The sequence below is a fragment of the Rana temporaria genome, chromosome 6 (assembly GCF_905171775.1).
Source record: "Rana temporaria chromosome 6, aRanTem1.1, whole genome shotgun sequence".
NCBI classification, from domain to species: Eukaryota; Metazoa; Chordata; class Amphibia; order Anura; family Ranidae; genus Rana; species Rana temporaria.
Window position 1 is genome coordinate 201,650,998 of NC_053494.1, and position 23,393 is coordinate 201,674,390.

A 23,393-nucleotide genomic window follows, 5' to 3' on the forward strand; every position below is an offset into this window, starting at 1 on the left:
TGATAGATCTCCTCTTTATTCATCATAATCTTGCTATGAATCGTAACTCCCTCTGCTATTGAGATGGAGCGGAATAAACATCCGCGGTGGGTCACGCTTGATTATTGTCCAATTCCGGCTCTTATCAATCCTCACTCCGAGTATAATTCATATCCCCGCGTGGCTTGTGACAGATCCCCCATATAGAAGAATCCATTTCTCTAAACGGTGTCTGCAAGTGGAACAAACTCCGCAATTTATCCACAATTATGTAAATGGCTTTCATAACAGAGTCGGGGGCCGAGACAGACGAGGGAAAAGCTTTATTGAACAAGATACAGATAAATCAATTTGTGCGCCAATTTGTTTGCATCGCTAGTCTGCAACGCCAAGAGCGGAAGCTGTAAAAAAAAAGGATGAAGTCTGGAGATGAATGCCATGTATACCCCACCCTGAGACAGATCCCAGGCGCCCAGCCAGTCCCATGGCTAGCAGGATAGGGTTGCCAAAACCCGGACAGCTCGGGTTTGGAATCATGCGTCCAGGTTTCAGACTGCCTGAAACCCGGACACATTATTTAGACAGGACTATGGCTTTCAGATACATCTGGATGAGAGGTGATGACTACCGAGGGGTGAGTGAGCTCACCATCCATCCCTGTCTGTGACTGAAGTCTCCCCCCCTTCTCTCTCCTGCCTCTGAATGAGTACACTAAGGCAGGGCCGTCTTAATAGCATCATGGGCCCCTGGGCAAAGTAATGCTCTGGGGCCCCTACAATGATGACAGTGAAGGTAAACAGACATCAAGTAGGTAGGAGGCAGACTGCCTCCCCTGTGTATCTATCACTCTCAGTGCCATCATGGGGCCCCCAATTTCAGGGCAGCATGGGCTCAAGGACCAGCTGCTTTGGGGAAAGGGCAGGGGCCCCCCATGCAGCTGGGGCCCCAGGGCAGTGCCCAGGTGTGCCCTCTCATTAAGACAGCCCTGCACTAAGGTAAGTCAGGGTTCTTAGAGCACTCCTTACATCAGAGATCCCCTTTATACCAGGGGTCGCGGTGTTCCCCCTTACATCGGAGTCCTCTCTGTACATCAGAGTTCTCAGTGTTCCCCTTAAATCTGGGTTCCCAGAGCATCCCGTGTGTTAGAGTCCCAAGAGATCTTCCTTACATCAGAGTCTGCAGAGTCTCCCCTTACAGTGAAAGGGAACTCTGCCAATTCAGACGTAAAAGGGGAACTTTGCGAATTCAGATGTAAAAGGGGAACTCTGTGGACTCTGATATAAAAGGGGAACTTTGTGGACTCTGATGTAAAGGGGGAACTCTGTGGACTCTGATGTAAAGGGGGAACTCTGTAGACTCTGATGTAAAGGGGGAACTCTGTGGACTCTGATGTAAAGGGGGAACTCTGTGGACTCTGATGTAAAGGGGGAACTCTGTGGACTCTGATGTAAAGGGGGAACTCTGTGGACTCTGATGTAAAGGGGGAACTCTGTGGACTCTGATGTAAAGGGGGAACTCTGTGGACTCTGATGTAAAGGGGGAACTCTGTGGACTCTGATGTAAAAGGGGAACTCTGTGGACTCTGATGTAAAAGGGGAACTCTGTGGACTCTGATGTAAAAGGGGAACTCTGTGGACTCTGATGTAAAGGGGGAACTCTGTGGACTCTGATGTAAAGGGGGAACTCTGTGGACTCTGATGTAAAGGGGGAACTCTGTGGACTCTGATGTAAAAGGGGAACTCTGTGGACTCTGATGTAAAAGGGGAACTCTGTGGACTCTGATGTAAAAGGGGAACTCTGTGGACTCTGGTGTAAAGGGGGACTCCTGTTATTAACTTCATATGATTAGAAATGTTATTTAATAGCAAAATATATGTGTAGTTTATACTGTAAAAAAATTGCTGTGCACCGCTAAAGTGTTCGGGTTTGACCTGAAGAAAAGGTGGCGACACTTTAGAAGGGGACCACATGGGACAGAGTTTGGTTTAGTGAAATATCTTCTTTTTAGATGGAAGTTGGATGGACTGAATTGGATTCAGTGGAGTGGATTTACTAAAGCGAAAGAAAATATTAATTAAAGTGTTACTAAACCCAGGAACCTGCAGTCACTATATCGGGTCTCCTACATTACACAGGACATGGAAATGCAATTATTTTAGTAAATATAAACTGCTAAAAACCTTTTCTCATCAGCAGTATATAGCAGTCTTGTGACTTCTATCAGTGTCTGGTTATAGCTTGTAGGAGGAGTTTGCATTCACCTCTGACTGTCCTATGAGGTCCTATTAACCACTTCAGCCCCGGAAGATTTTACCCCCTTCCTGACCAGAGCACTTTTTACAATTTGTAGGGTAGGATGTACCCGTAAGGGATTTCGCCCAGGAGTGCCATTGTGCCGCAGTATATCTGCGTGACGCGGTCGGCAACTGGTTAATTACACAAGTTCATTTATTGCAGATAAGACACTAAGTGTGTTTAACCGCTTGCCGATCAGCCACCGCAGTTTGTACGGCGGCAGGTCTGCTCGGCTGCGCAAAATCACGTAATATTACGTGATTTTGCATTTCAGCCATTAGGGGCGCATGCGCGCGCGCCGCCTGCTCGCCCCTGGTGCTGCGCGCATGCCCGGTGGGCGCGATCACCGCCGGGCACCCGCGATCGCTCGTTACAGAGCGAGAACCGGGAGCTGTGTGTGTAAACACACAGCTCCTGGTCCTTTCAGGGGGAGAAATGACTGATCGCATGTTCCTACAATGTAAGAACAGCGATCTGTCATTTCCCCTAGTCAGTCCCACCCCCCCCCCCCTTCAGATAGAACACACCCAGGGAACATAATTAACCCCTTTCTCGCCCCCTAGTGTTAACCCCTTCCCTGCCAGTGACATTTTTACAGTAATCAATGAATTTTAATTAAAACAAAATATATATATATATATATATATATATATATATATATATATATATATATATATATATATATATATATATAAAAGGAAAAACAAGAAAAAAAAGAAATAAAATCATATTAAAAAAAATATATATTTTTTTTTTTAAAAAGGGGGGTTGCCATCCGGGGCCCTGGGGACCTCTGGGCCCTTTAATAATAATAATAATAATAAAATGTTATATATATATATATATATATATATATATATATATATATATATATATAAAATAAAAAATGTTTTTTTTTATTAAAAAAAGGGGGGTTGTCATTGAGGGCCCTGGGGATCTCCGGGCCCCTGGGGACCTCCGGACCTCTAAAAAAAATCAAAAAAAAATCGGCCCCTTTGATAAAAAAAAATATATATATTAAAAACATTTTTTTTTTTTAAAAGGGGGTTGCCATCCGGGGCCCTGGGGACCTCCGGGCCCCTTACAGGTGTACTGACTGTACCCCCCTGATGGCGGCCCTGCATACAATAGCATGGTCCCTAGGCTCAGCAACAACTGAATCCCAAATGGAAACGTCCCCTGCATGATAAGTAGGGTAATGCATTAACAATATGTGGTTAAACCAGACACCTGCTCAATTATCTGGGGACCGCACCTCCCCCGGTAATCCTGCTGATAATTACGCTAGGCCTCATTAATTGACTTAAGCCATGTGGGTCTCTTGGGAAGATCAATGTCTTCCTATTCCAGCAAAATATGGCAGAGCAGCCCCCGGGTAACACGTAATGACTACATCGCAAATGATGGCAAAGGACACATCTGGGAGCATTCACAGCAAAGAATAGGCCATTTTCCGTACAAATATAGGAAGAGGTCTTCAAATACGCAAATGGCAGCTTCAACCTAAAGATCCTCACAAGGGTGTAACGCTACTTACAGGAAAATGCCCTTTAACTTTTTTCCCCCGGACCAACTTATTAAAGGTAAAAGCATATTTTTGGTGACAATGTAGAACGATTTCCCAATACCAAAATGACTTCACAACTCAGAACGCAGCCACCCCAAAAATTACTCCATAAATGGGAACTTATTTGCCAGTAGCTATAACATAAACTATGAATATTGTGCAAAAAAATGTAACTGAATAATGAAATAAATTACTTCTATATATAAAGGGCATTTTTATAAAGAGGAGGGAAGGAGAAGGATCAGAGAGGAAAATGTGGAGTGAGAGATAGGAGAGGAGAAGAAGAGAATAGAGGGGGGATTGGATAGGGGAGGATAAAGAGGAGATGGTGGGAGAAGGAGTGTAGAGGAGAGGAGATATAAGGGAGGAGAAGTGATGAGAAAAGATTGGATAGGGGAGGAGTGTAGAGGAGAGGGTAGGAGAAGGAGGAGTGTAGAGGAGATATAAGGGAGGAGAAGTGATCGATGACTCAAGAAGAGAGGAGGGAAGGAGAATAGAGTTGAGGGAGAGGAGGAAGAATAAGCAGGAGATGAGAAGCACAATAAGTGTTGATATTCTCCATGGAGGATGTAATATGAACATTCAGCTCATAGTTTAGGGAGAGGAGCATTTATAATGGGCCCCCGTAACCTCTGGGCCCAATAAAGGACAATTATATCCTCTACATTCCCTGTAATAAGACTCAATCCCGGATCTCACAACATTTCCTGTAGCACCTAATAAGTGGAAAGCTTTGTTATATTACGAGATAATAGACAATATTGAATATTTTCTCAGCTTTTCATAATTCAGCAATTGGATCTCCCGGCTGGATGCGTATAATTTACTGATTAATGTTTCCGCCAGTGACAATTTCATGTACATAACCGCGTCTACGTTGTTCAGCGGAACTAAATTGTCTGTTATATTTCATTTGATTCTATCATACAGCAGGGAACTCAGGGAATAATCCACGGCCCATTAGTCTCATTGTCTGCCCTCCGCCCTGCAACCATTTACAGCCATTGGAAATGTGTAGATAAGTAACGCCATGATGTACGACCTTTACAGGATTAATCGCGGGGGCCGCGGCGTGCATTTAGTGCCAGCCGTGCAAAAAAGGGGACAACTTAAATGATGATAAAGAGGCTTTAAATGGCTCTAATCTTTGTGACTGCTGATCCGGACACAACATGCTCACCCAAGTAGACAAGTACAAGATGGTAACCGATTGGCAATAAAAAAATATTGATTTGTGAGAGGGGGACGTTCCTGGAAATCAATACTGCTTGTTTATTCTCAGCCTTTTGGCGATGATGACTGGTAAACGACAATTCTTTATGAACGTTGCTGTAATTCCTGAATTTGAATGATTTAAGCCATAATATCTAAACCTAAGAATAAAACATGTAATATATTGCAGCTTACAAGTCTAGATGGGCTGCATTTGTTTTCCCTTTTCATGTTTATTCCCTGTAATTTAAACCAGGAATCCTGGAAACTGATGCTCTTGAATAAAAGTACTTTATTAGGTACAGGCTATACGCTGACGCGTTTCGGCTGTAAGTTCATCTGATCATGATGATGCCTATAATTTTTTGTTATAGGGCAACAATGCTCACTCACTGTTTCTAAGACAGGAAGTGTTTTAGGACTACAGAACACCTTCCCCTCTCTTCATCTTCATAACATAGAAAGAGGTGTTCTATAATCCACAGAGGAGACCCGGAAACACAGTTAACTAACCGGTAACAGCTGAAGCAGTGTATACAGGAAGTCGATCAGCTTTCAAGATTTCTGGCAGGATCAACGCCTAGAAATCTTGCACTTATTGAACTGGTATAACAAAACACATGATACATTTGTAACGGCTACCCAAGTAGTGAGAGGGTATCAGCCGTTGGAGACGTCCTTTTCCCTGGCAAGTTGCGATATGCAAGTACCGCCGGTATATCCCATCCACGAGATCCAGAGAAAGAGTCAGGTCCAGCTGTAAAATAGCAGAATGATAATCCAATAGAATGCCCTTTCAAGAACGAGACAAGGCTACGTTTTGAAGGGTCAAGTAGGACTGAATCTTTAATGTTACATTCACCTAGTTTATATGTGGTTACAAGCTGTTACAGGATCAATGAAAATCTCCGCCCCCCCTCCTCACACAGTGGGGGGGCTTCAATACAGATACTTTAAAATAATGACATCTCCTTGAGTTAATCACTTAATCAGTATCTAGACGTTTCGGCCCCGAGACCCATTTAACATGACCTGATCAGACACATTCCTTTATCAATAGAATTCAATTAACCTTTAGAACAATACACACTCACAGATAATCCCATCAGCATACACCTGACAGGAGACTGCTAACTTTGTAGTACAATACACAAAAGAGAGTGAATTAGCTGAAGAAGGGGACATTAGAATTTAGGAGTGAAAGAGTCACTCTACAATTAACCCTTTGTATGCCTCACTGCATGATGATTATAGATGTCCAGGCAGAATACATAGTTCCGTTACAACATTTAACAGACCAAAAGGAAGCAAATACAGGGGAACCTTGGATTACGAGTATAATCCGTTCCAGGAGAATGCTTGTAATCCAAAGCACTCGCATATCAAAGCGAGTTTCCCCATAGAAGTCAATGGAAACAAAGATAATTTGTTCCGCTTTGACTCCCGCCGGTCATATGACTAAGCACTTGTTTCAGTGCGAAACGCGGCATTAGGTTTACAATCACTTGCTTGAGTTCAGAGTTTGATTCTATGAACAGGTGAAAATGCACTTTAAGATGACTAGCTTGAACTTTATTTCCGCTGCTTTTGGTTTGTGATTTATATCTGAGCTGTTGTGAGACTTTACGATGATCCAGCAAAGGTTTTCTAATCTCCTCTCTTTTTTATTCTCCCCACGTGAAGCTGCATTGACTTCCATTGCTGGATTAGCTGTGTTCTCTTATTGCATTAAACAAGCTGCATAAAAGAGAGGATGCAGGGCTAAAATCAATCTCAGCAGCTCCTTAAGAGGCAGCGAGAGTCCCAGACTGTCTCCTGCGCTAAGCTCAATCAGCAAAAAGCGGCCCCGTCCTCTTCTAAGTATCTCTTAAAAAAAAGAATAGTAGAGCTTCATACAATGGAGAAATTATTTGGGCATTTACTGCATGCATAATGAAAGGTTTCTGACAATAATAGAATGAAACAACAAAAAAAAAAAACACAAATTGCAAAAACAAACAAAACTATTGCAAAAAATATATTTTCATTATTATATAAAATATTTTGAAAGGTGGCTCTGCAAAAGAAGAGTCTTTATGCCACGTACACACGATCATTTTTCGGCATGGAAAAAACTTTTAGCCAGATTCAGAGAGCGCCGCAACTTTTAGACTGCATTCACACCTAGGCGTTTTTACGCCTGTAGCGCTACGCGGCTGCCGCCAGAGGGCTGAAAACAGATGTTCCTCTATGGAGATGGTTCACATCTCCACGCCGAACGCCGGACGCCTGTCGCCTGCCGCGTGAAAAAAGGTCCCGGACCTTTTTTTCAGGCGTCTTCGAGCGTTCGGCTAGGAGATGGGAATCATCTCCATAGAGGGGGTCATCTTGGGGCACATCTAGGCGGACAATACCGGCGTTTTGTCGCTGCAAATCGCGGTACAAAACGCCGCTATTTTTACCGCGATTTGCGGCGACAAAACGCAGCGATTTCGTCCGTCTAGATGTGAATGCAGCCTAAGGCAGCGTAGCGTATCGTATTTACGCTACGCCGCCTTAAGTCAGAGAGGCAAGTACTGTATTCACAAAGTACTTGCCTCCTAACTTACGGCGGAGTAGCGTAAATGGGGCCGGCGTAAGCGCGCCTAATTCAAATGAGGATGGGGGTGTGTTTTATGTAAATTACTCGTGACCCGACGTGATTGACGTTTTTTACGAACAGCGCATGCGCCGTCCGTGTACATATCACAGTATGCATTGCTCCAAAGTACGCCGCAAGGACGTATTGGTTTCGACGTGGACGTAAATTATGTCCAGCCCTATTCACGGACAACTTACGCAAACGACGTAAAATTTTCAAATTTTGACGCGGGAACGACGGCCATACTTAACATTGACTTGGCCAGCTATTTGATGGAATAACTTTACACCGGAAAACGCCTTACGTAAACGGCGTATCTTTACTGCGATGGGCGCACGTACGTTCGTGAATCAGCGTATCTAGGCATTTACATATTCTACGCCGAACTCAACGGAAGCCCCACCTAGCGGCCAGCCTAAATATTGCACCCTAAGATACGACGGCGCAGGCTGTCGTATCTTAGCTAGGTTTAAGTGTATCTCAGTTTGAGAATACACTTAAACTTACGACAGCGCAGATTCAGAGTTACGTCGGCGTATCTACCGCTAGCGACCGAGAGAGGGTTAAAGCCACGCTCTCCCATTGATTTCAATGGACAGGAGCGGTGGAGGAGCGGTAAACACACCACTCCTTCACCGCTCCAAAGATGCGGCTAGCAGGACTGAATGGTTCAGCTGTTTGAGGGCAGATTGCAGGCGCTATTTTTAACGCTATATCGCCTGAAAAACACCCTCAGTGTAAAAGGGGTCTTAAAGCTGAAGTTAAATCTGCTTATATTTGTTTTTCTGGTTCCTTCTTTCTCTCTCTCTCATAAACATGCTAATGAAACCTTTCATTACTAAATCTTATTAACCTCCCATAGTCAGGACTGGTGCAAGGATTTTTGACACCCTTTGCCGCCCCCCCCCTTGCTTCACCCCTGACTTCACCCCCTTTCCCTGCACATGTAAACGCCCCCATCAAATGCTGCCCACCAGCGCCCATCAAATGCAGCCTCACCAGCGCCCATCAAATGCAGCCTCACCAGCGCCCATCAATGCAGCATCACCAGTGCCCATGAAATGCAGCCTCACCAGCACCCATCAATGCAGCACCACCAGTGCCCATGAAATGCAGCCTCACCAGCGCCCATCAATGCAGCATCACCAGTGCCCATGAAATGCAGCCTCACCAGCGCCCATCAAATGCAGCCTCACCAGTGCCCATGAAATGCAGCCTCACCAGTGCCCATGAAATGCAGCCTCACCAGCGGCCATCAAATGCAGCCTCACCAGCACCCATCAATGCAGCCTCACCAGCGCCCATCAAATGCAGCCTCACCAGCGCCCATCAAATGCAGCCTCACCAGCGCCCATCAAATGCAGCGTCACCAGCGCCCATCAAATGCAGCCTCACCAGCGCCCATTAATGCAGCCTCACCAGTGCCCATGAAATGCACCCTCACCAGCACCCATCAATGCAGCATCACCAGTGCCCATGAAATGCAGCCTCACCAGCGTCCATCAAATGCAGCCTCATCAGTGCCCATCAAATGCAGCCTACCAAAGCCCATTAATTAATGTTTGTTTGCTTCCATTTATTCAGGAGTTGGGACACAGACACAGGCCTCCGCCACAGCTGTGCCTCTGACACTATGTGGGAACAGAACGGCAGCTGTCTGCTGATGCTGATACTTAGTTGCTTGCTGCAGAGAGAAGAGAGTAGAAACATCATTGGTCGGGCTCCCTAGGCAGCAGGGCGCCCTAGGCAGCTGCCTAGTTTGCCTAGTGGTAGTACTGGCCCTGCCCATAGCCCAAAGACATGCTGGTAGGTTAACTGATTCCTATCTAAATTGCCCATACATAGTGTGTGTGCATGCGCAGTAGGGAACCGGGCAGTGAAGCCGCAGCGCTTCACTTCCTGATTCCCTCACCGAGCATGGTGGCGGGGGCAGCCAAGAGACGAGCGATTGCTCGGCTTCGGCTGCCGACATCGCGGGTACCCTGGACAGGTAAGTGTCCATTTATTAACCACTTCCCGACTGCCGTACGACTATATACGGCCGCAGGGTGGTTCTACTTCTCTGGGGCGCCGTCTTTTTACGGCCGCCCCTTTGCTCGTGCCCCGCGCGCGCTCACGCAGCAGGGAACTTCTGTGCTGGCCGTGTCCCTTGGACACAGCCAATCACAGATCGCCGTGAACGGCCAATCGGAGTGGCCGTTTGCTAGGCGATCTGTGCGGCCAATGAGAGATGATCTCATATGTAAACATATGAGATCATCTCTCATTGCCGTCTCTCACACTGACAGCGTCCTGTCAGGGAGAGAGGAGACGGATCTGTGTCTCTTGTACATAGGGACACAGCATCGGTCACCTCCCCCAGTCACCCCCCTTCCCCCACAGTTAGAACACTATATAGGGTACACATTTAACCCCTTCCTCACCCCCTAGTGTTAACCCCTTCCCTGCCAGTCACATTTATACAGTAATTAGTGCATATTTATAGCACTGATCGCAGTATAAATGTGAATGGGGCCAAAAATGTGTCAACAGTGTCCGATGTGTCATAATGTCGCAGTCGCAATAAAAGTCACAGATCGCCGCCATTACTAGTAAAAAAAAAATAATAAAAAATAATAATTCTGTCTCTTATTTTGTAGGCGCTATAACTTTTGCGCAAACCAGTCGCTTATTGCGATTTTTTTTTTTTTTTTACTAAAAATATGTAGAATACGTATCGGCCTAGACTGAGGATAAAAAAAAAAAAATTGAGCTATTTATTATAGCAAAAAGTAAAAAATATTGTGTTTTTTTTAAAAAAAATCGCTCTATTTTTGTTTATAGCGCAAAAAATAAAAACCGCAGAGGTGATCAAATACCACCAAAAGAAAGCTCTATTTGTGAGAAGAAAAGGATGTCAATTTTGTTTGGGAGCCACGTCGCACGACCGCGCAATTGTCTGTTAAAGCGACGCAGTGCCGAATCGCAAAAAATCCTCTGGGCAGGAAGGGGGTTTAAGTGCCCAGTAAAGAAGTGGTTAAAAGACAGCAGCTGCAATATTTGTAGCTGCTGGCTTGTAATATATTTTTTTTTCCTGGGACCTCTGTTTTGGTTGTTGCTACAGCACCCTCTTACTGCAGGATTTTTTCCAAGAAGGAGTATGACGGGAATACAATGTGTGATCTCCCCAATGGGATACAGACAAATTGTTTTTATAGCTGTCTGTGTCACTGCGGTAGATATTTGCAATCTCTGCCGCTCTGACACCAATTAAATAGAAAGGAATTGGGGATTTACCTACACAGCAATCCAGAAATAAAATGAAAAATATCAGTCCCGTGTGGATGTATGTGACATATGGACATCAGATTTTAACCTCCTTAAGGGCACAGATGAACCCCTGAAATAGCTTTTAGGTCTCAGGGAACCCCTGCTAAAATCATTATACCTTCTGCTCATTAGTGTGAATCTACAATACACTGTAGATATAGTAATGAATAAAAGAAGGAGGATTGCAGTGTACTTGGCATGTTTGACAGGGCTCTTATGACAAAAAAGTATAATAACCACAAAAGAAATGCAGATCATGAAAACTGTAGTGCTCCTTCACATAATATCCCTTACATTGGTGGTTAGCGTAGTGCACCAATACATTGGGGGTCAGTGTAGTACCCCCTTACATTAGTGGTCAGTAAAGTGGTCTAATACATTGGAGGTAAGAGGAGAAGGTTCTCCTCCCAGTGAAGAAGTGTTTCATAACACCACTGGCCAACAGGAAAAGTTCCCTTTACATTGGTGGTCATTAGCAAAGATGCTCCTTACATTGGTGATCAGTGTGATGTCCCCTTACATTAGTGGTCAATAAAGTGGTCTAATACATTAGGGGGCTTGTGGAGAAGGGGCCCCTTAGATTGGTAGCCAGTGGCGAAGTGTCCCATTACACTGGTGGTAAACAGGAAGAGTTCAATTTACATTGGTGGTTAATAGGAAGAATGCCCCTTACATTAGTGGTCAGTGTTATGCCCCCTTGCATTAGCGGTCAGTAAAGTGGTCTAAAACATTGGGGGTCAATGGAGAAGGGTCCCCTTAGATTGGTTGATTGATTGATTGATTTTAATATTTCTTTACAGCGCCACATACACCCTGAAGGGTGTGTCTAAGCGCTGGAAGGAGGTCCGCTGGTCTATTCTGGACCAAAAAGCAATCCAAGAGAAAAAAGAAAAAGACTTCGTAGACGAACTGATGGCTGGTGTACATAAAAGAAAGAGAAACCATATAAAATATCAACAATAAAAACAAACGGTAGCAAGGGGGTTTGGAGTGAGGGGGACATAGGGTGAGGGGAGGAGGGGCCAGGTCAGTTTAATAGGCGTGGTCATAATCAACTTGCCCCAAAGAGGAAGGTTTTCAGAGCCTTTCTGAAGGTAATAAGAACAGTGGACTTCCTCAAAGGCAACGGGAGAAGGTTCCAAAGCGAGGCGGCTCTGGCTCTGAAGGAATGGCCACCGAACAAAATCAACCTTACTAGAGGGATGACAGCAAAGTCCTGATCGGCCGATCTCAGTGCCCTGGGGGGGTGGTAATGTATGGCCATGTTATTAATGAACAGTGGGCCATGTTGTTTGAAGGCCCTGAACATAACACACAAAGCCTTGAATTCGATCCTCCTTGCGCATGAGAGCCAATGAAGTAGTCTGAGAACGGGTGATATATGGTCCCATCTTGAGGTCCCCGTAATCAACCTAGCTGCCTGGTTCTGCACCAGCTGCAGCTTGGAGAGCCATTTAATAGGGAGTCCAAGGTATACCACATTGCAAAAGTCAAGACGTGAGATGACTAAGGCCTGTACTAGTGTATTTCTGTGTGTTTGGGAGAGCAGATGTTTTACCCGTCGCAGCATCCGAAGATAGTAAAGGGCATTCTTGGTACAGTTCCTCACCTGTGGAATCCATGAAAGTTTATTGTCAAATATGACACCCAGGTTTCTTACTTGGCTGGATGGTACCCAGTGGAGAAGTGTCCCATTACATTGGCGGTCAAAAAGAAGAGTTCCCATTACATTGGCGGTCAATAGGAAGAATGCTCCTTACATTGGTGATCAATGAGAAGAATGCTACTTACATTGGTGGTCAGTGGGAAGAATGTTCCTTACATTGGTGGTCAGTGGGAAGAATGCTCCTTACAATGGTGGCCAGTGGGAAGAATGCTCCTTACATTGGTGATCAGTGGGAAGAATGCTCCTTACATTGGTGGCCAGTGGGAAGAATGTCCCTTACATTGGTGGCCACTGGCCAGTGGGAAGAATGCGTCTTACATTGGTGATCAGTGGGAAGAATGCTCCTTACATTGGTGACCAGTGGGAAGAATGCTCCTTACATTGGTGATCAGTGGGAAGAATGCTCCTTACATTGGTGACCAGTGGGAAGAATGCTCCTTACATTGGTGACCAGTGGGAAGAAAGTGCCTTACATTAGTTGGCAGTGGGAAGAATGCTCCTTACATTGTTAGTTAGAAGGAATTATGGCACTTGCTTTACATTCAGTGGGAAGAAAGTCCCCTACAGTGGTTGGTAGAAGAAATCCTATGCAACCTGAGATTAAATCTTGGGTTCCACATAGCCCTGATTGAAAAAGGCTGCTTTACATATTGTATATTCATATGATGGGCCAGATTCACCAAAGAGATACGACGGCGTATCTCCTGATACGCCGTCGTATCTCTGTTTCTATCTATGCGACTGATTCATAGAATCAGTTACGCATAGATATCCCTAAGATCCGACAGGTGTAATTGTTTTACACTGTCGGATCTTAGGATGCAGTACCGCGGCCGCCGATGGGGGGAGTTTGCGTCGTAAACCAGCGTCGGGTATGCAAATTAGGAGTTACGGCGATCCACGAAGATTTTTCCCGTCGTTACGGCATCGCAAGTGTTAGATTTCCGTCGCAAAGATAGGGCACCTTTAACATGGTGTAAAAGTACTCCACCATGTTAAAGTATGCCTGTCTTTCCCGCGTCGCTTTTGAATTTTTTTTTTATTTTTTATTTTTCCCGGCGTAAGTCTTTTTTTCATGTCGCGATTCACAAAACGTTGTCGCGTCGTAATATCGCGCAAAGCACGTCGGGAAATTTGCGACGGGAGCATGCGCAGTACGTCCGGCGCGGGAGCGCGCCTAATTTAAATGGTACCCGCCCCATTTGCATTGGGCCGCCTTGCGCCGGACCTGTTTACGATACAACGCCGCAAATTTCCAGGTAAGTGCTTTGTGGATCGGGCACTAAATCGGAAAACTTGCAGCGGTGTAACGTAAACCGGTTACGTTACGCTGCGCCCGCTCTACGTGAAACTGGCCCAAGATCCTCAAATCCTGCTTTACTTCATTCTGATTCATATACATTTAACACTGCCTTCACACGAGCCTTTGAGCGTCAAGAAAAAAAAAATAGAACTAGCGGTTCAGCCAACAACTTGCAGTGATATACATTATTGGCTCCATGCGTCCCCCTCTCATTTGTATCCCTAAAAAAAAAAATCAAACAAAGAAATGCATTTTATTTTCATATTTTAATGGGCTCCGTATTCTACAGGAGTGTGATAACAGTTCAGCCCCGCTGCCTCCGAAAGCCAAAGAGGCCAACCACTATTCACACCGAGGTATGGAAGCTAAGCCAAGCGGGCCGGGTTAGCGGCCCCTCTCCAGATTCAATTCAGCATGGTAATGCATTTGTGCAGAGCGCAGTGGCTGGCCCATTCTCTCTCTACAAATTGCTTCCCGTAATATATGCTAAGTTCTGCAGAGAGCACTTGGGCAAATTCCAATAATTCCTCTTAGGAGCTGACACAAATCCCCCCCAGGTCACGGGATCTGGATTGTGCGCACGTCTATTATCTTGCATGTTAAGTGAGGCTGAAGATATCTGCCATTTTTATTGAACAATTATTGTTATTACCGTTCTCTTTGGCAGCCCCAGTGATTATATTTACATGATATAATGAGAGATTGTTGCTATTGCTGTCTGAGTACATTAATCAGCTGTGATAGAAGGCAGGAAATTAAAGCTAAATTCCGGGCAAATGGTGAAATACATCGATGGGAAGAGTTTTATCAGCAAAGAATTTCTATTTCTGCCCACCAGTCCAATATGCTACACATAACAGTCCTATGTGGCAGGACAAGGCACCTCATTTTATTCTGCTGAAATTAAATCTGAACATCCTACACAAATATACATAACCTTATTCCTCAATAGCCACAAAGGGCCAGATTCTCGTAGAATGGAGTAAAACTCCAGCGGCGTAACATATCTCGTTTACGTTACGCGGCTGCAAGTTTTACGGGCAAGTGCTTGATTCACAAAGCACTTGCCTGTAAAGTTGCGTCGGCGTATCGTAAATCCTCCGGCGCAAGCCCGCCTAATTCAAATGATCCAGGTAGGGGGCGTGGATCATTTAAATTAGGCGCGTTCTCGCGCCGATCGTACTGCGCATTGCGCCGTCCCTAAAATTTCCCGACGTGCATTGCGCTAAATGACATCGCAAGGACGTCATTGGTTTCCACGTTAACGTAAATGGCGTCCAGCGCCATTCACGGACGACTTACGCAAATGACGTACATTTTTAAATTTCGATGCGAGAACGACGGCCATATTGGTTGCCCCTCATATAGCAGGGGCAACTTTACACGTCGCAAAAGCTACGGAAACGTCGTAAATTCACTGCGTCGACCGCGCGTACGTTCGGGAATCTCGCGTAAATAGCTAATTTGCATAGACGACGGGGAAAACGACGTCGGCGACACCTAGCGGCGGGAAAAAAATTGCATCTAAGATCTGACAGCGTAAGAGCCTTATGCCTGTCAGATCTAATGGATATCTATGCGTAACTGATTCTAAGAATCAGTCGCATAGATACACCGGGCCAGATTAGGACTTACGACGGCGCAAATGGCGTTGCGCCGTCGTAAGCCCTTTGAGAATCTGGCCCAAAGTATATATATCTACCCAGATATTACTTTATAAAAGTAGCAGTGACATCATCACTGTTCTGTACATGCCCTGTGCATGGAGCAGAGCTGTGGGAGGTCATCACAGAGGACAAGGGGGCACTCTTTAAAGTGGAGTTCCACCCAAAAGTGGAACTTCTGCTTTAAGCACTCCTCGTCCCCTGACATGCCACATTTGGCATGTAATTTTTTTTTGGGGGGGGGGGGGGGGGGGCGTACCCTTTTTTTCGTGGGACTTCCTGTCCAACTTTCTGCTTCCTATCTTCAGCCACCTAGGCGACTCCTCCTTTCACCCTAGGCGGCCCCTCCCTGCCAGCAATCTTCTGGGACACAACTCAGGTCCCAGAAGATCGGCTGGCCAATAGGAGAGCGCAGCCGTAAGCTGTCACGGCCGGGTGCCCACAGTTGCCAGCGCCGAGGAGAGAAGGGGGAGAGGAGCGAGCCTCCGGGCCGCCGCATCGCTGGACCGTGGGACTGTTTGTAGCTGCTGACTTTTAATAAATAAAAAAACGGGTGGAACTCTGCTTTAAGTCCAGAGCAGGGATCTCCAAACTACGGCCCTCCAGATGTTGCTGAACTACACATCCCATGAGGCATTGTAAAACTCTGACATTCACAGACATGACTAGGCATGATGGGAATTGTAGTTCCTGAACAACTGGAGGACCATAGTTTGGAGACCCATGGTCTAGAGGAAAAGAGATTCAATTTCCATGTACGGAAAAGCTTCTTCGCAGTAAGAGCTGTGAAAATGTGGAATAGACCAGTGGCGGCCAATGCATACGGGGCGCCGGATGCTTAAATTCCAATAGGGTTTTTTTTTTTAGAAGCATGTAAATAGAGCCAGAGGCTATAATTGGCTTAAAAAAGGAGGGCCTTGTGGAGCCCCCCCCCCCCAAAGAAATGGAGCACCAGCTGCCACTGGAATAGACACCTGAAGATGTGGTTCTACCAGCTCAGTGGATTGCTTTAAAAAAAGGCCTGGATTCTTTCCTAAATGTACATAATATAACTGGATACTAATATTTATAGGTAAAAGTTGATCCAGGGAATATCCAATTGCCAGGAAGGAATTTTTTTTTCCGTGCTGGAGGAAATTGGATCAAGCATCGCTGGGGTTTTTTGCCTTCCTTTGGATCGACTGTGGGTATAGGATTGTGTATATAAGATTGTAACACATATTTTTTTTTGTTTTGCTTTGTTTTCCCCTTTTTATTGGTTGAATTAGATGGAATTTGTGTCTTTTTTCAACCAGACTAACTATCTATGTAACTATGTAAGATGCCATTGTTGACCTTCTCAAAATGCTTGTTGCTAAATGCTTAGCTTTCTTTGACCATCATACGCCCAGAATCTTATAATTTGGTCAGTGACTTGAAGCATTTGCAGATAATTAGTATTTGAAAATAAAAAGGCAGCAATAGCCCGGATGTTATGGAAAGAAGCTTTCATTACTGTGATTTGTTCATACAGACAGCCACTCCCTGCAGCATTAACAGAGGAGTTGGAAAAAGGTACCAGCACCAACTAAGTATGCAGGACAACAGGCTAAGCACCAGTAGACTGAGGCTGATCATCACTGGGGTAGGTTGCCACCACATACACAAACAGTAGCTGCCCCTAGCTCAGGGGTAGGCAATCTCGGCCCTCCAGCTGTTTTGAAACGACAAGTCCCATGAGACATTGCAAGACCCTGACAAATCACAGGCATGGCTCCGAGAGGCAGAGGCATGATGGGATTTGTAGTTTCACCACAGCTGGAGTGCCGAGGTTGCCTACCCTGCCCCTACCTGATTAAACAGAAGCACACACAAATTATATCTGCTGTTATAATGCTGACCTTTAAAAAGAACTGCCTGTATCACTCGCTGCCAAGCCCAGACAGGAATGTAACAGAATTTACAATATCGTAGCTTTCCTCAAAGATGCGATAAGTTCTGCGGTTAGAGCATTTAGAGACTCAGCATAAAAATGTCTTAATATTTATAACAATTTCTTAATATAAGAAGATAAGAAATGGTGCAGGAAAATATTTACAGGAAAATATTATTTAAAAATAAAAAAGAGCAGCATTAAAATAAACAGTAATAAAAGTGAAGAGTGAAGAGCAAAGTTTGCATGGTCTTTGAATCCATGCTGTCTATTCTGATATACTGTATCAGAGTCAATGGCTCTTATAAATGACCCTTATCATTTCCTTTATAGTTTTAATGGTAAATAAATGCGCCGTTTACAGAAATAACAACCAATTACAGAGTCTGAGGCCCGGAGAGTATTTTAGGATTTCTGTCAGACACACCCTTAATGCCAATTAGCATTGAAATATAGACACATTTTTTTTTTAAATGCATCTATTTTTCCATCTGACAAGATTTTGCAATCTGACAGTCAACATAATGTTGCACAGAGTAAAATTATGATTTGTTAGAGGGCAAATATGATATAAATTGGTAGCATATATTGCTTAAGAAATTATGGGCCAGATTCACATATAACTGCGGCGGCGTAACGTATAATAGATACGTTACACCGCCGCAAGTTTTCATCGCAAGTGCCTGATTCACCAAGCACTTGCGATATAATCCTCCGCCGGCGGCCTCCGGTGCAAGGCGGGCCAATTTAAATGGCCGTGTGCCATTTAAATTAGGCGCGCTCCCGCGCCGGACCTACTGCGCATGCTCCGTTTCGTAATTCCCGACGTGCTTTGCGCGCCGTGACGTCATTTTTTCGAACGGCGACGCGCGTAGCGTAATTCCGTATTCCCAGACGGCTTACGCAAACGACGTTATTTTTTACATTTCGACGCGGGAACGACGGCCATACTTTATACAGCAATACGATTGCTGCGTAAAGTTAAGGCACTAAAAAAAACGACTAACTTTGCGACGGGAAACTAGACTAGCGGCGACGTAGCGAACGTGAAAATCCGTCGGGAATCGTCGTAACTCCTAATTTGCATACCCGACGCTGGTTTACGACGCAAACTCCCCCCAGCGGCGGCCGCGGTATTGCATCCTAAGATCCGACAGTGTAAAACAATTACACCTGTCGGATCTTAGGGATATCTATGCGTAACTGATTCTATGAATCAGTCGCATAGATAGAAACAGAGATACCACGGCGTATCAGCAGATACGCAGTCGTATCTCTTTGGTGAATCTGGCCCTATGTTCCTTTAGCCCTCTGGTCCTCCTACTATAGGCATGTTGGTGATTGTTAGCTGATTGTTATTTCTTTATACATCAGTGTACCTACTGATCAGATTTATGAAATAGAGTTGGGCTTTGGCAAGGTGGGTCTTAACATTTCTCACATACAATGCAGGACTGCTGGTACTACATTGTACATGATGAGGTCAGAGTACCTATGACTGATGGAGGGGCAATGGGAAGAGGCTTTGGGTGATCAATGGTATGGTGCAGAGGAAGTCTGTGAGAGAAATAAGGTAACTATAGATGCTTTTTCTCTACCTATAATGAGCATTTAACCCTTGCCCTGTGTGTAGGGTAGAAGTCCCATGAAAATGGTTTCCTCAGAACAGAATATAGATTTGTTTATGAGAAGGACCAGACGCACTCCAGTTATCACATAATGTAATAAGGTGCATATCATATATTATCCTAATGCACAATTAATTTTTATAACCATACGGCACAGGTAGGAGGGTTTTTTTTACTCACTGAAAGCCGCTACTGCCAGGACCAGCGTGATGATGATGGACAGCAAGGATATCCATAATGCCTTCTTCCTGTAACTCTGGGCTTCATGTGGCTTTAGCTTTGTGCTGCTTTCTAATAAACCTGAAGGGGAAACAAAATGTTAAAAATATGCAATAATCTGTTATTTTTACATCAGAATAGAATTATAAAGGGGAACTTTAATTACACAAATGCCTTTGCTATCATTCCCAAATCCCCTTCTGAAAATACAGATTGCCTGGCTGTCATGCTGATCCTTTAACAAACCAGGGAGATAGCGACATCAAAAATGTGAGATACTCCCAAAGGGAGATTACGTATAAAGGCCACATTCCTCATTATAGCCCTGCAAGTGCAACAACTGATTAATATTTACTTTGCACATGGACACAGAGAAACAAAAAAGCTATTTCTTAAGAAAAACAAAAGGTTCATACTACCAGGGCAGGGGTGAGCGCTAATGTCCCCTCAATGCTCCATCATGACATTTGCCATGATGCTTCTTGAAGGATTCAGGAGGGGCTGGTAAACCTGGGACACATGGCAGTGAGGGATGGGTGTAGAACATTACATAGCCTGGAACACGTGGTGGTGAGGGATGGGTGCAGAACATTACATAGCCTGGAACACGTGGTGGTGAGGGATGGGTGCAGAACATTACATAGCCTGGAACACGTGGTGGTGAGGGATGGGTGCAGAACATTACATAGCCTGGAACACGTGGTGGTGAGGGATGGGTGCAGAACATTACATAGCCTGGAACACGTGGTGGTGAGGTATGGGTGCAAACATTACATAGCCTGGAACACATGGTGGTGAGGGATGGGTGCAGAATATTACATAGCCTGGGACACGTGGTGGTGAGGTATGGGTGCAGAACATTACATAGCCTGGGACACATGGTGGTAAGGTATAGGTGCAGAACATTACATAGCCTGGGACACGTGGTGGTGAGGTATGGGTGAAGAACATTACATAGCCTGGGACACATGGTGGTAAGGTATGGGAGCAAAACATTACATAGCCTGGAACACGTGGTGGTGAGGGTTGGGTGCAGTACATTACATAGCCTGGGACACGTGGTGGTGAGGGATGGGTGCAGAACATTACATAGCCTGGAACACGTGGTGGTGAGGGATGGGTGCAGAACATTACATAGCCTGGAACACGTGGTGGTGAGGGATGGGTGCAGAACATTACATAGCCTGGGACACGTGGTGGTGAGGGATGGGTGCAGAACATTACATAGCCTGGGACACATGGTGGTGAGGGATGGGTGCAGAACATTACATAGCCTGGAACACATGGTGGTGAGGGATGGGTGAAGAACATTACATAGCCTGGGACACATGGTGGTAAGATATGGGTGCAGAACATTACATAGCCTGGGACACATGGACATGGTGGTGAGGGATGGGTGCAGAACATTACATAGCCTGGGACACGTGGTGGTGAGGTATGGGTGCAGAACATTACATAGCCTGGGACACATGGTGGTAAGGTATGGGTGCAGAACATTCCATAGCCTGGGACACGTAGTGGTGAGGTATGGATAGCCTGGGACACATGGTGGTAAGATATGGGTGCAGAACATTACATAGCCTGGGACACGTGGTGGTAAGGTATGGGTGGAGAACATTACATAGCCTGGGACACGTGGTGGTAAGGTATGGGTGCAGAACATTACATAGCCTGGGACACGTGGTGGTGGGGGATGGGGGGTTGGGGCAGAACATTACAAAGCTTGGGAGACGTGGCGGTGGGGGATGGGGGGCTTGGGGCAGAACATTACAAACATGTAGAAGTGACTGGGTGGATCCAGAGTTGCCCAGTTCACTTTTAACAGTAGGGCAGGAACCATGGACTAAAAATTTAGACAGCAGACAGCCAACGCAAGCTGTGGCCTAGGGTGGCAAGGCAGCCAGGGGCGGCATACCTCCATCCACACTTCATGCCACTGACAGTTCCAGATTGTCGCCCTGCATGACAGAATAATCAGGCAGGTTTGTATTCTTGATTTCCGGCACGGTTTGTGGCTGTGCATTTTCGTTGGTGGAATAGTGTCATGTGTACTTGCAGTATTCCCACACTATGCCCATGCACATGGAACTAAACTGCTAGCAGAGTAGAGCAACAGTTTGCTCTGTCTGTTGGCTGGTCTGACACTTATCAATAGTAGGGTAGAGCTGAGTGAGTTTGGTGAGATTGTATTTGCTGCGAAGATACTGATTTTGCTCTTGACAATGCTGGTTTCATTTTTAATTTGGTTTCTTGAGCTGCTGGGGCAAAATTTGCTTACATAAAATTCTACTCCTTTTTAATTTTTTTTAAGGTGGTGTTTTACAGTAACTGGGGTAGAGATCATTTAAGATTATTATTTGATTTCATTTATTTTGTTTTGCATTTGTTTTTTCCTTATTTATATATTTGATGGCTATTTGCGTCTTGTCACTTGAATATTTTTAATTACATTGTTTTAAATGTCCATTTTCCTCTTTCTGTAAAAAAAAATTTTTTTAAAAAAAAGTATGTAATTTCGCTTAGGCAAAATTTACAATTTTTTTTTTCTAGGGGGTATTTTTACTAGGGCATAGAAAATTTAGGGATGTTTCGTTTATTTCAATTTTTTTCCCTTTTTTATATATTTGATAGCTATTTGTGTCTTTTTACTTGAATAGTTTTAATTACATTGTTTTAGTTGTCCATTTCCTCTTTGCTTAGGCAAAATTTGTTTGGGGAAAAAAATCGACTTTTTTTTCTAGGAGATGTTTTTACTGGGGCAGAGATAATTTAGGGATGTTTAGTTTATTTAATATATTCTTTTTGCATTTGTTTTTCGATTCTCTATATATTTGATGGCTATTTGCGTCTTTTCACTTGAATATTTTTGATTACATTGTTTTAGTTGTACATTTTCCTCTTTCTGTAAGGAAAACAATAAATTAGTTTCTAGAGCTGCTTGGGCAAAATTTGCGTGAAAAAAAATTAACCCTTTTTTTATTTTTATTTTTTACTGGGGCAGACATAATTTAGAGAAGTTTAGTTTATTTAATATTTCTTTTTGCATTTGTTTTTCCCTTTTTTGTATATTTGATGGCTGGTTTGCGTCTTGTCACTTGATTATTTTTAATGACATTGTTTTAGTTGTCCATTTTTCGTAAAAAATAAATAAAAACAAAAATACATTTAAAAAAATTTGATTTTGTTACTTGAGCTGCTTGGGCAGAATTTGCTTGGAAAACAAACTACCCTTTTTTTTTTTTTTTTTTTACTGGGGCAGAGATAATTTAGGTATGTTTAGTTTATTTATTTAAAAAAAAAAGTTAAATAGTGAGGTGTGTATTTTTTTCCAGTAAGGGTAGAACTATAATTACTAGTAAGTAATTAGTTATATATTGTGTATTTAAAAATACATATCAGCCCTTTAAGAGCTATAGCAGGCGCTGCACGGTGGAGGGACCCGATGCGCGTGGTTGGAGGGCGTGATCGCCACCAGCCACCCCGCGGGGCACGAGAGCAGGAACGGGGATTTATGTGTGTGTAAACACACAAATCCCAGTTCTCACAGGGGAGGAGAAGCAGATTGTTTGTCTCTACTAAGTAGGAACAATGATCTGTCTCCTCCCCAGTCAGTCCCATCACCTCACAGTTAGAAACACACAAGAGGGAATATACATTTAACCCCTTGATCGCCCCCTAGTGTTAAAGGGGTTGTAAAGGATAATTTTATTTTTTTAATAACAAACATGTTATACTTGCCTCCACTGTGCAGCTCGTTTTGCACAGAGTGGCCCCGAACCTGGTCTTCTGTGGTCCCTCGCTGGCTGTCTCGGCTCCTCCCCGCTAGAACTAACCCCCTTCATGTGAGCTCTCTCCCATGGTGATGAGTTCTTGCGGGCGTGCTTCCGTGATACAGCCGGCTGCCATAGCCGCTCAATGTATCACTCGGCCCCGCCCCCCCGGCGCATCATTGGATGTGATTGACAGCAGCGTGAGCCAATGGCTGCGCTGCTCTCAATCCATCCACTCTAGCCAATCAA

General features: G+C 44.6%; 1 protein-coding gene across 1 annotated transcript in view; it reads right to left on the reverse strand.

Annotated features, from left to right (window-relative positions):
* Positions 1-23,393, reverse strand: part of TMEM163 (transmembrane protein 163) — a 180,967-nt gene that overhangs the window by 135,127 nt on the left and 22,447 nt on the right. Inside the window, exon 2 of the mRNA XM_040358089.1 lies at positions 19,336-19,455. Coding sequence (XP_040214023.1) covers positions 19,336-19,455 — 120 coding nt within the window. The remainder of the gene's footprint in view (positions 1-19,335; positions 19,456-23,393) is intronic.